The sequence below is a fragment of the Mytilus edulis genome, chromosome 11 (genome assembly GCF_963676685.1).
Source record: "Mytilus edulis chromosome 11, xbMytEdul2.2, whole genome shotgun sequence".
Taxonomy (NCBI): Eukaryota; Metazoa; Mollusca; class Bivalvia; order Mytilida; family Mytilidae; genus Mytilus; species Mytilus edulis.
Window position 1 is genome coordinate 59,308,943 of NC_092354.1, and position 13,509 is coordinate 59,322,451.

Consider the following 13,509-nt stretch of genomic DNA (forward strand, 5'->3'; position numbering starts at 1 on the left):
CTGTTTTTGTTGTCGACAAAAGTTAATAACAGACGTATCGTTCAAATTCTTTAAACATTAAACAGTTAAATAATTTAAGGCATAGTGTTTCATATCAATTTATTATTTTTTATTGTTTAGTGTTGCCAATAGCAAAGGGCTATGTGCATAATATCAGATGCACTACTGACACCCTTGGTTAAATTTGATAAAAGTATACATTGCAATCACTGTACCCGGGCGGCAAGATTAATTTGTTTAGAAATAAATCTTTACATAGATGGAAACTCTCCTCATGTGAAGGTGACTTGGGTGCACCATTAACATTAAGGCTATCATCTCTTATCAAAATCAACTTCAACAGAAGTTTACATTCAAAGACAAACATAGTATAGGGGTAAAAATAAATACGAAAGGAATTACAGAGTGAATTGTTTACAGTCTACACCAGGTTAGTTGTGATAGGCCACTAAGTAGCACTGCATATTTGATTTATAAGTGTTTCTTTTTCTTTAACACATTATTAATGTAAAATGTAGGCGTAATCATTTGATATAGTCTTGAAAATTAAGTATAAAAAACGCTTACATCACCCTTAATATTTGCTAAATACATATGGCAACAGACTTTTGTTTTTAGATAATGAAAATACATAAGTTTAAAACAAAATCGAAGTTGATATCTGCTGACCCTTTCGTATAGCATTAAATTTAGTGATTCTGTTTTTAGATTGATTGTTTGGTAGTTTCACACGGCACAAACCGGTCGAAGAACTGCGTAGGCAATTATTCGCAATATCATGTGCCGGTGTTATATAGCCATTCTTCCCCCATGCCAGTTTTTCCCCCTGGGGAAATTTTGGATCATTGCCATTCTTTACCCGCGGAAATTTGACAATACGTAAACATATTATCACTTTTCCCCCATGCCAATCTTTCCCCCATAGAATAGATTTCACTATATCTATATCAGTCTGAAAATTAAACCCAACAGAGTTGGAATTAGATTTTTATGCTGACAACTATTTTTTGTCAATGTCGACATGGTCATCAGCCTGGCTATGTGTGTGGCGAAGTCAATAAAGTTAACTATACTTGTCAATTAGTATTTATTGCTTAATTTACAAGTATTCAAAGAGCGATTAAAAGTTCAAATAAATGTTTTTTCTGCTGATTAATGTATGGAACACAATTGTGTAACATGTGTCCACTCGTCTGTCTGTATTTTCCTCAGTGTTTTCTAGTAGTCATCTAGTCGGTTTACATTCTCAACAGGATATATATTCGCAAATCTGTCTACATGTTTACCAGTCTGTCTATTTCCACTAGTCCGTCTACATTTTCATCGATCTATTTGTCTACTTGTCTGTCTGCATTTTTAACAGTCGGACTTCATATTCACTGGTCCGTCTATGTCTACTATTATGTCTACAGGTCCATCAACCTGTCTCTGTGTTCACTAATCTATCTACATGTTTACAAGTCAGTTTACGTTTCCATCAGTACTACATGTCAATATGTCTGTGTTCATGTTCATCAGTCCGTCTATATTTTTTTGCCGTCTGTAATTGCATTTTTTTTTTGTATTATTTTGTATGATCATCCGAATCTTCAATATGCTGACATTTAAATGCATTTTTTTGACCTGGCAACTTACAACTTACTTTTATTATTTTTATTCTTTACAAGGTGTATACTCCATACTAATACCATAATCCTTTGAACTGCCAGCTGAAGTTTTCATTTGGGTTTATTATAAGCCAAGGAACATTTTATCCCCACAAAAATGCACGTTGCACGTTTAGTTTTAATGATTTAGCTTCACAAATTGTGACTTGGATGGAGAGTTATTTGTCTCATCGGCACCCATACCACATCTTCTTATTTCTATATCATTCTCGGGGTAGGGAGGGGTAGGAAGGGTCTTGATTCCGAAAGTCCGGGCTTAAAAACACGAAATCTTGAGGTCCAAAATTTAAATAAATTTAAATCCTGATATCCCGAAATTCGAAAAAAGAATTCCTGGATCCCAAAAGAGTCAATCTCGAAATCCCGAGCTTAAAAACACCTGAAAAAAATAAATCAAATCAATATTGATACGATGAGGGTTTGGTAGCGCTTAACTAATAAAAAAGTTACTATTATTTTTTTTTTTTTTAATATTTATAAAACTGACTTCGCGAACGTTATATTTCAAGGGGGAAAAATAGATTCTCGTCCTATAAGGGAGAAAAATTGGTCTGGTCCTGTTTTTTCCCCAATCTCACTGAGGGGGAAACGTTAGATCATGCCAATTTTTCCGGGGGGGGGGGAAATTGGATCGATCCAGTTTTTTCCCCCGGAAAAATTGGCATGGGGAAAGAATGGCTATAGGACACCGGTATAGTGTGCTGAATGTGCTCCTTCGCACACTAACTTGCTATAAGATAATGTTCATAAGAAAAGCGTGCACACATATACATGTACAAATATTCGTGTCTTTAATTTAGATTCTTATTATCACAAAATACATCTGAAATGACTCTCATAAATTGTAAAATTATATAAATGCATTTGACATACTTTTTTGTTTTATATGAATATTATAACTTGAGTGTCCATGTGTCTTATTTAAAACAGAGATAACAAATTTGGGTTTTAAACTATATGTATGTATATTATATATATAAATACACTATATCGATCTACGATGTGTTTTCATTTGATCAGTGTTATTTAAATGCGCATATACAGACATTTGTTTTACGGGTGAATAAACTATAGGAAACGTATATGTAAACAATTTAGTGTTTACCAATAATTTGGTGTATTTAAATAGTGTGGACTAATAAAATGACCATAACAACTTTTTGTCTATCATTCAGGACATAAACCATGAAAAGTAAGTTGCAAAAGAAGTCGATATTATTACAAACATATATATATATATATATTATATAAGAAGATTTGGTATGAATGCCAATGAGACAACTCTCCATCCAAGTCACAATTTGTAAAAAAGTAAACAATTATAGGTCAAAATACGGCCTTCCACACGGAGCATTGACTCATACCGAACAGCAAGGTAAAAAGAGCCTCAAATATGACTTATTTGAACAGGTCTTATCTATATTTATATCAAGAAACACTGTGAACTACTGGACAGGTTCCTGACTTATGACATGTGCAAACAAATACAGCAGGCTTGAACGTTTTAACAGGCGCCAACCCTCACCCTTACCTGAAACAGTGGTATAACATTGCAACATAGAACACATTTAATGTACATTTTTAAGTACATCATGTTTACTTCATCGCTGAACCCGGTAGTTAAATTGATCAATGAATTTGAAGAAAAGTCGTAGGGTTCTAAGAATGATATCAAGAATAGTACACTGACCAAGTGATTGATTCACCTAAGCAAAATATTTTTATTCGAGGCAGCAAACATCAGGTTGGAAATAACCACTTACCAAAGTACTGAAGTACTGAACATCGAATGTGGATGGTTCGATAAGTACTTGTCTCAGAAAAAAATCACATCTCTCTCTATATCTGAAAGTGAGGTTAATTTTCAGATATGATTTGTTTCTGGGACAAGTTCGTGCGTAGATGATACATGTAAATTGATGACAGGGAATCCATCCTCACCGTTATGACTATTATATTGTAGTGATATAAATCAGTATACTTTGGTTTATTGTAATATATTATATTTTTATACTTGTATATCACAGTTACATAAATTATATATATATATATATAGTTTTCATGCATTTGTATATCATTTTATTTATATAATATGTTTTTCTGTCTAAATGTCTGAAGAAATAACATAAAAAATTTGGTGCACATTGAATAACGCGCGTAGCGGGTTATTTAACAATGTGCACCACATTTTTTATGTTACTTCGAAAAGACAGAACAAATTTTAGTCATTTCTTATAATTTAATTCTAAATTCCATTTTAAACCGTAGAAAACCATGATAAAACGTTGATGACGTCACGGTCACATGACTAAATTAAGTCTATGGGCTGATAACAAAATAACGTCAGCCAATCAGAAGATGCGTTACATCCGAAATTAAATTATTCTACTATATCAACAATTATAGTACAGTGCAAGTACATGGTGGACACGTCACTCTTCTGTAATAATTCGATTTTTCTAATAGAATGGATTTGAGTAGGCATTCGTATTTTCCCGCAAAAAATGTTTAATTATCCATGCAGATTTATTCCTTGAGATTGGAAACGTTCTTGGGATATTCTTTCTCATGCGTGTGCATTGATTTTAATGATTTTTCACTTATATGTATATACATATAACAAAACATTTTAATATTATTAATTTATTTTATTTTAAAAGTATTGGATGAGTATTCATTGAATAAATCAATTTATAACAAGCGATAAGGAATGTTAGTTTGCATTTGATGATGTCAACGTATTCATCATGTTTATAGATCGGTTATAAACCCAAAACGAATATTACGTAATAGAAATCAAGGCGTTAGCAAAAACACCGAAATGCCCTCACGGTTATAAGCTGTAAAAATAATCGATTGAAAATTACCATACTTGTTACAAATTCACTCGGTTAATACTACTTAACAACTTCCATTATAGTAAAAGTGCGCTATCAAAATAAATAAATCATTTCAAATTATCTCTTATTCTTACTTTCAGAAAAATTGTTACATGTACAATCTATGTACATTTAATTAACCTTCAAAAGCTTTACAGCGGTGCATTTGAATCTATATTGTAAATTACTTCTAAAATATATGTTTTTTTTTTTTATTTCGTTATGAACAACAGGTACATTTTATGTTACGAAATTCATATTTTTGGTGAATATATATGACCCACTTTCTTTTTCTTTGTCCTCACAATCTTTGTAAGTAACTTCCTTATTTAGTAGAACATTAACAACAAAGGAATTGTTGAACAAGTTAGTACGAACAAACTGTTTTCAATAGGACATTTAGCAAACATTAGTCAGGGTCCTACTCTTATTGAGCATATGTTAACAACAATACAAAGTCAGAAACAAAAATTTGGAAAACTCGATAAAAGAGGCACATTATTTTAATGTTGTCCGTTGTTCTTGCGGAGTCTCGGTTTATTACGACTGGTCTTAGAAGTCCAACTACTGTCAACATTTAGAGCAATAGTTGAGAGTTCTAGTCCTGGACGTGACAGGTGCTTTTAATGTTAATCGACGACCAGTTTTCCTACCGAAGGTCGGTGGTTCAGTTCTGTTTTCTCTTGGCACTCTGGCTTCCTCGGTCATAAAAACTAGTCTCCATGAAATGGTAAACAGCTGCAAGTAATCAATCGAAGTTCAATTAAAAATATCTGTCATTAAAAAATAAATTTTTTATACATGTATATAGATTTTCATCTTGATTTCTAAGTTATTGTAAAGTTCAATTTAATGCGACTGTAACCCAGATTTAAGCCACCATTTTCTGCATAGGAAATTGCCTGTATCATGGTCAGGAATATGACAGTTGTGTCATTCGTTTGATGTGTTGGAGCTTTTTCTTTTGCCATTTGGTTATGGACTTTCCGTTTTGAATTTTTTTAATTAAACGTCAACAAAGGTTACTTTTTTCAATTTGACTTGTTCGATGGCGTGTATTGTCTGATGACAGGTGTTGCATTTAAAGACAGGACTATATATTTGGTAAGATTGCTTTGAAGATAGTAGGGAAGAATTTTTTTTTGTAGTTGCGAGTCAGATTGCTGTTACAGTATCTTATTAGACTATTTTTAAAAACAAATTATTTGGTATCAATTTTAAGTACTTTAAATATATTATTAAGGGTAGAAAACCAGTATTTTGAGTGTTCTTAATATAATTCTTGATCTTCAGTAATTACCATATTATATCACTATTTATTTTTAAGTACTCTCATTTAACAATTATCCAATAAACATAATGAGAAAATCAAAAATGACCTATTGACACATAAAGCACACCCCAATAAATATTGGGAGTGTACAAGTGTAATTCAAAGTGTAAGAGTTTCACTTCTATTAGGAGTAAAAGATTCCAAAAAAGACAAACAACAGAATGCAAAACTAAACACGATCCCCACCCAAAACCGGGGATGGTCTATGAAGGCTTGGGGAGGGTAAGCAAATAATAGATGTTCACCCAGATCTTCTTTTATTCATTTAACCTAGCACATGGCTTGAGAGTTCAATCATTGTCGCGTAAAACAAAATTGCAACATTCATCTGTTGAAGGTAATAGCTTTGTTATGGGGTTATTCCCTTATATCTCATTTCATTATACGGGGTCGAAATTAGACTAATAACAATCTGAATCAGTCCAAATAATCTTTACGTGATATCATTGTTGACAGCTACGACTTGGTGCAATCTAGACTTACCTTTGCGTGTCGTTGTTTTACGTGCTAGTTTCTAAAAAAAATCTACAATATATAATGTGTCGGGTAAACTTCAAAAGTTTTTTTTTTTTCGGTTATTCTGTCTATTTGGATGGTGAAGAAATATGGTCACGACAGGTCTTCTACAGACATGCAGTCAAACCCTTGCCAATGTGGGGAGTCTGTGTGTGGTTGTTTGGGATGTACCAACTACGCAGTCGCATAAGGTCGTAATGGCTCGTGAAGAGACAGTTTCACGCTATCTGCACGTTAAGAGTCATTGTAACAGCTCTCTGAGGGACCCATAGGTGTCATGTTGGAAGGCTGATCGAATGTGTGCCCCTATCCAATATACGCTTATTTTCCCGTGGCAGTCCAAATTTTACCGACCTGCAACCCAGTTGATTTGTAAGCCCAGATTTACCTATTGTACTTACTCACTTTTAATTTTATTGATAATTTCTACTCGTCCTAAATATGCATGAAATAATTAAACAACCAATTACAACCAATTCATGCATCCTGTCATTTTGGACATCGTTTTTTAATTATCTGTGCTCTTTATGTGGCCTCCATTTATGAGACATGCGCGTGCAATCGTCTATGCACAGTAAATATATGCTTTACACTGCATTAATATTATTTTATTATTATTTAGGACAATAAAAGATTAAAATTAAAGACAAGATTTTGAGTCAATTTCCAACATGGCCGTAGGTAAGTCTGTTGCAATCAGTCTAATGAAACTCAAAATATACCTCCAATGTTAGAATCTAGTACAAATGTACCTACCCTATTTTACAATGAAATACATTTTTAAAAATTGAAAGTTTGCATTTCTTTGCTTTTACAACAATAGACTACTGATACTATTGTCGAATGTTAAAAAGGCTTGTAATGAAATTTATCACGCAAACGGCTTAACAAAATTTCGTGACTGTCTTAAATGAAGAGGAATATAGTACTTAGTGTTTTTCTTGTCATTCAATTTCTAATTTTGCGAAGAACTGATATATAGTGATCATGATGATGATATAACAGAAAGATACATTATATTTCAGCACTATATTAGTTAGATTAATGAATTTTACTCTTAAAATAAAAAAAAAAAAAACTGGTAAATATTTATCAAATATTTTACCAAATTCTAAATAAAACAGTATATCTTAATTCTGATGTATATACGAATGCTTTAAAAGGCGTCGATTAAACCGATTCTTACCAATGCTTCACTGAAAACGACTCTTACCAATGCATTCCTGATTAAGACTATAACCAATGTCTTGTTTTTTTTCGCGTCAAGCCACAAATTCATGGTACCATCTCTTTCTATGATAAATTCACTAATAGCAGGCATTAATCCCGCTGCAATTGTTTGCACCTGTCCTAAGTCAGGAATCTGATGTTCAGCAATTGTCGTTTGTTTATGTGGTTCATAAGTGTTTCTCGTTTCTCGTTTTTTATATAGATTATACCGTTGGTTTTCCCGTTCGAATGATTTTACACTCATTACTAGTAAGTAATTTGTTGATGCCCTTTATAGCTTGCTGTTCGATGTGAGCCAAGGCTCCGTGTTGAAGACCGTTCCTTGACCTATAATGGTTTACTTTTATAATTGTGACTTGGATGGAGAGTTGTCTCATGTGCACTCATACCACATCTTCCTATATCTAATTAATAGTAATTATGTCTCATTAGACAAGTTTAAATATAAAGACATGTCAAAACAATACCTTAGCATAACGTGTGCTTAAAGATATCCACATACCTTTAAGTGCATATAAAGCGCACTAGTTCCTGGAAGTCACATAGTACAAACAAGAGTTGCTGCCGATTTCAGAAAAAGGTATATGCCATTCAACCTTTTTGAGTATGGACAAGGGCTTAACAAGTCCTCTAGAATTTATATTGTGCCAAAATTATAAAATCTTTTACATATCTTTTTAAAGTTATTGCTATGCGTACGAACTAATTTGTGTTCAATACGTTCTTTTTTTCTAATGTTCCTTCTAAGAGAGACGGGAAAACAGTCCCTTAACTTTCGAGGATTATCCTAATCGACGAAGTACATGTCTACTGGTTCTATTTCTTATTTTAGAAACAGAAAGACAAAAACAAATAAATAAAATGTATCTAAGCGGTATAATATTTCTTGGATGCATGTGTGTTTGTCTAGCCTATGGAATTCTAACAGCTAAAGAGATAGGAAATTATGACGAACAGAAATTTGACGAAGACATCTTTCAAAGTCCCTGGAATAGAATATATATTGGAGCTTTTATCATTGCTGGTGTTGTAAGTATGAACAAGTTTTGTGTTTTTCAAATATTTCTTTAGGAAAAATAGTTATATAGTCAGAAGACCAACATCCTTAGCTTTATTTGCTTTTCAATACAGATTTGTTTGTTTTTTGTTTTGTTTTTTTTTTCTATTACGAATTTCCTACAATAGAAACTTTTACAAGACATATAAAATGTCAAATTAAACTATTTTTTTACGGTCAATAGCTGTAGAAAATATTTTATAGATATTCGTAACAATATTGTTAATGCAGAGCACCATAACAATCTTTAAAACATTTATCCATTTTTTATATTTTTAAATTAAATTGAGGTAAAATGTAGCAGGGTGTAATCACGCACTTTAAAGACTGAATAAATATTCCCTCCCGTTGTGTATAAGGGAGCGTCAATTTGATTTTTAAGGTTGGGGGTAAGATGAAATTTGAAAATAAGGCAGGATGACAATTTAGAATAGAGTGAAAAATGGAAAGGCAGGACAGAGCCCCCCCCCCCTTTCTAATAGTCAAATGGTAACGCCTTTAGTTACTAGTACATGTCTATAACCAAATGCATGCATCTTTCTCATTTCATTTCATATGTCACACAAAAATCTATTATCACATCAAGCACGATATTTATAATTAATTAATGCTTAATAAACATAAATTATTCACTATTATTTGTGTCATTTTGTCTTATATATGTATTACAGTGTTTACTTCATGTGCTAGTTATTTGTTGTATAGCTGATCACGAAAAGAAGAACAGACGTAAAGAAGTCGGAGACTGTGTATGTAGTAAATAAATGGTTTTACACTAGTAATTTTGGGGCCCTTTATAGCTTGTTGTTAGATGTGAGCAAAGGCTCCGTGTTGAAGGCCGTACATTGACCTATAATGGTTTACTTTTGTTTTTTAATTGTTATTTGGATGGAGAGTTGTCTCACTGGCACTCACACCACATCTTCCTATATCTATCTTAAGAAATATGTTCGAGAAAAAGTAACTTCCTTTGAATAGTTCAGGTTTATGTTGGTTCTCTTAACTTTTTTTTTAACTCTTTAAGAAAGCATCTGAAGAACCGACATACATGTATCTACTTACCACAAATATTCAGCATCTGTAATGGCCGATTTAAAATATAAACAAAATGGGATATTGACAGTAAGCCGCAACCAAACGGCACACAAAAATTATATTTAGAGATAAAAGTACGGTTTTAAACAATATATGATTGTCTATAAATGTTAATCTCTAAAACATCCCGATTCTAAATAAGATTCGACCCCATGAAACAAGGCGTTTCAATTATCTGTCTTTAACACAACATTATAACCAATAACAGAAATCCACTACTAAAAAGGTTCTTGACTTTGGTCAGGCACATGCACGTGTGGCAAGGATAAACTAGAGGATCTTTGACATTCGGGGAATTTTTGTTTATTTAAAAGATAAGTATTTATTAATGAAAAAGGTTTACGTTAATGATACAATTCTCAAAGTAAAGAAAATAATCAAATAAATCTACAAAAACACATTTTGCAACCAAGCATGAGATGGAATATTAAGTAGAGCAAAGTTAGGTTACAGTCATGAAATCGAAAAGAAATTGGCCGCCTGTGTTCAATATGATCATAACAGTTCTACTCAAGTGCTCAAAGTTGTATGGCTTGACCAGGAACTGAGAGGACCAACAACTTTTTAACAAATGTTGTTGTTTTTTTAGTCGAGACTTCTCCCGGTTTTCCGTGTAAACTTTATTCAAGTCCCACTGTCTTTTGTATTCAATATAAGAATAGATATTAACCAAATCTCTACGTGAATATATGTGTGCCGACCGGTGACATTAGTGGTCAAATGTAGAATAGTAATTGCTGTAGATGTAACTTAAAAATGATTATTTACATCAGCAAACATTCTCGCTTTTCCTTCATATCTCTTCCTTTTGTTTCAGGTGGGACTAAGTGTTCTGCTGTTATGGGTTGGTGTGATTGCTTGTGGTACAGCGGCAGCTTTTGTTGGTAATTTTGCCGTCAAAACGCGTGTGTTTAATACATGTAATGGGACAGCCCTTGAAGAAGACAGCACAAAACCGTGTTTCGAGCATCTAAAGACGCATACTGTGGTTTTAATTGTAATTCTCATTCTATTTTTTATCACAATATTATGTGGATGCGCCCAAAGAGATGAAAAACATGATAAATTAAGGAATAGACCTTCTACTCAGACTTCTAAAGTTACACAACAGCAACATACTACCCAGCCTGCAAGATCGATCCAAGCACCGACTGTAACTTTAAGACAGCAACAAACGCAACAACCTGCGCAAACCTCATCATTTAATTTCATACAAAGTTTTAAATCTTCAAATGAGGAAAACAAACACAATACACAAAAGAAGAATAAGGTTTCTACGATTTCATCACCAATAAATAGTCATCGTGATAAAACCACTGATTCATCATCAATAAATAGTCATCGTGATAAAATCACTGATTCATCACCAATAAATAGTCATCGTGATAAAATCACTGATTCATCACCAATAAATAGTCATCGTGATAAAATCACTGATTCATCATCAATAAATAGTCATCGTGATAAAATCACTGATTCATCATCAATAAATAGTCATCGTGATAAAATCACTGATTCATCATCAATAAATAGTCATCGTGATAAAATCACTGATTCATCATCAATAAATAGTCATCGTGATAAAATCACTGATTCATCACCAATAAATAGTCATCGTGATAAAATCACTGATTCATCATCAATAAATAGTCATCGTGATAAAATCACTGATTCATCATCAATAAATAGTCATCGTGATAAAATCACTGATTCATCATCAATAAATAGTCATCGTGATAAAATCACTGATTCATCATCAATGGAGGGAGATTATACCAGTGAAGAAGTTAGTGATGATACAATGAGCGATCTGAGTATTCCAATTAATCATATAGAACATCACAATGATAGTGAAACTAATCAGAACATTTGGCTTTCACATAATTACTATATGCCACCTCCTCCGTCCTCGGCTAATATTGATGTTGGTCAAAATGATCCTTACAGTAGGGAAGCCACATTAGAAAATCCTCTGCCACATGCGTCTGTTTTTAGAATGTCAAATCATTCTCAACAAACACGCCCTCCATTGCCTAGGTTTAAATCGGTGTCGACAATACCACCGGACCAACCGCCGCCTGCATATGAAGATCTTTTTAAATAATCGAAATAAAATTAAAAAAATAAATATGAGGTTGATGAATGTAAGAAACATTGCGGTAGAATAAACATTTGATTGGAGGCAAGACAAACAAATGAAAACATGAATAAACTAGAATTTGTTATAATAGAATAGAGAATTGAATCGGAAATAGTGTCAAATAGACAACTAGGGAGCTACATGTACCATTTTATTTTTAAAAGTGGGGCTAAAATGAAAAATGTTGTCCTGCATTTTTAGTTAGTTGTGATCTATGTCCTGCCTTTTATGTTTAACTCTATTCGGTCCTGCTTTTTATTTTTTACTCTATTCGGTCCTACCTTTTATTTTTTACTCTATTCGGTCCTGCCTTTTTTTATCATGACTTTTTTACATCAGTTTCCATAAATGCACGAATGGTGTTCACTGAAACCAACTGAGTTTTTGACGGAAATGCTACGAACTTGAAAATTGTCTATTCGCCAAAAGTCATATCAAACGTCTTCGACTAACGTTAATATGTCCTCTGTGACGTAAATAAGGTCTACGCAGTCATAAGGGACTCGAATGAAAAATTGGGTGTTTGTTGATCCAAAGACAAAAATAATAAAACCGCTATCCAAATACATTAATGTAGTGGAGGCTGTTGGTTTCTGAAGAGAGTAACTGAGTATCAAGAATTAATTCAAAATCGGAGCCTTGTAAAATTATCACAAATTTATTCAGAGTAGTCACAGAAAGTATTATGAAATACATACAATTGTATTTTTACAATGTAAATGGACACAGTGAAAATCTTAATGTTAGTTTAAGAAAGAAAAGAACAGTCCAAAATAAATGAAAACTTACCATGGTATGGGCTTTGCTCATTCGGTTGAAGGCCGTACGGTGACCTATAATTGTTAATGTCTGTGTCATTTTGGTCTCTTGTGGACAGTTGTCTCATTGGCAATCATACCACATCTTTTTTTATATTACCAGTTGTATTAATTGTAAATTTGAATTCGCCCTTACTATGCGCGACACACTTAAAATCTTAACGTTAGTCACAAACCTAGTTGGCAAAATAAGAAATCGAAGCCTTAATTTTAACAACCTACAATATTAATTAAACTTTAATTCGGTATCATCCTTAATATGCATGAAATAGTTGAAAATTGACATCAAGTAAGTAACTACCGGATCAGTATACGGCGTTAAAAATACACTTGTACATGTATCTTTTAAAACAAAATGTTACAAATTTTTTATAAATTGTGCAAATTAATATGCTTTTTAATTATTATCTTTATACAATGGTATATTGTGTATAATATATCATTTTAATACTGTATGTACTCATGAATATGTTATTATTATTTCAGGAAGATTACTTTTAACTAATAGATTTATCCTTTTGAAATAAAGATTATTTATTTATTTATTTATTTATTTATTTAAGCTGTGTTTGCAGGCCTTTGTGGTATTTGGTAGGTTTTGGTTCAACATGAACGACAAAAGAATATCCTGCGTTCATTTACCTCAATTGACGATATAACAATCGACTGATTTTGACGAATCACGGTATCTCTTTTTTTTTCTAAAAATAACGGTTACCGGCCTTGCGGTCATAAAACTTTCGAGTCAGTTTTTTGTACTTCTACTCGAAAATC

General features: G+C 32.6%; 1 protein-coding gene across 1 annotated transcript; it reads left to right on the forward strand.

Annotated features, from left to right (window-relative positions):
- Nucleotides 1-7,015: 7,015 nt before the first annotated feature.
- Nucleotides 7,016-11,905, forward strand: LOC139495934 (serine-rich adhesin for platelets-like). The gene is made up of 4 exons (XM_071284348.1): nt 7,016-7,076; nt 8,458-8,654; nt 9,354-9,431; nt 10,595-11,905. The coding sequence occupies exons 1-4, from the start codon at nt 7,067-7,069 to the stop codon at nt 11,879-11,881; spliced, it is 1,572 nt and encodes a 523-aa protein (XP_071140449.1). The 5' UTR covers nt 7,016-7,066; the 3' UTR covers nt 11,882-11,905.
- Nucleotides 11,906-13,509: the final 1,604 nt, after the last annotated feature.

What these genes read in the sequence shown, in the direction of transcription:
- LOC139495934 (XM_071284348.1), top strand. An exon ending in CTTTTATCATTGCTGGTGTT is followed by an intron (nt 8,655 to 9,353) that starts GTAAGTATGAAC and finishes TATGTATTACAG; the next exon opens with TGTTTACTTCATGTGCTAGT. An exon ending in GTAAAGAAGTCGGAGACTGT is followed by an intron (nt 9,432 to 10,594) that starts GTATGTAGTAAA and finishes CTTTTGTTTCAG; the next exon opens with GTGGGACTAAGTGTTCTGCT.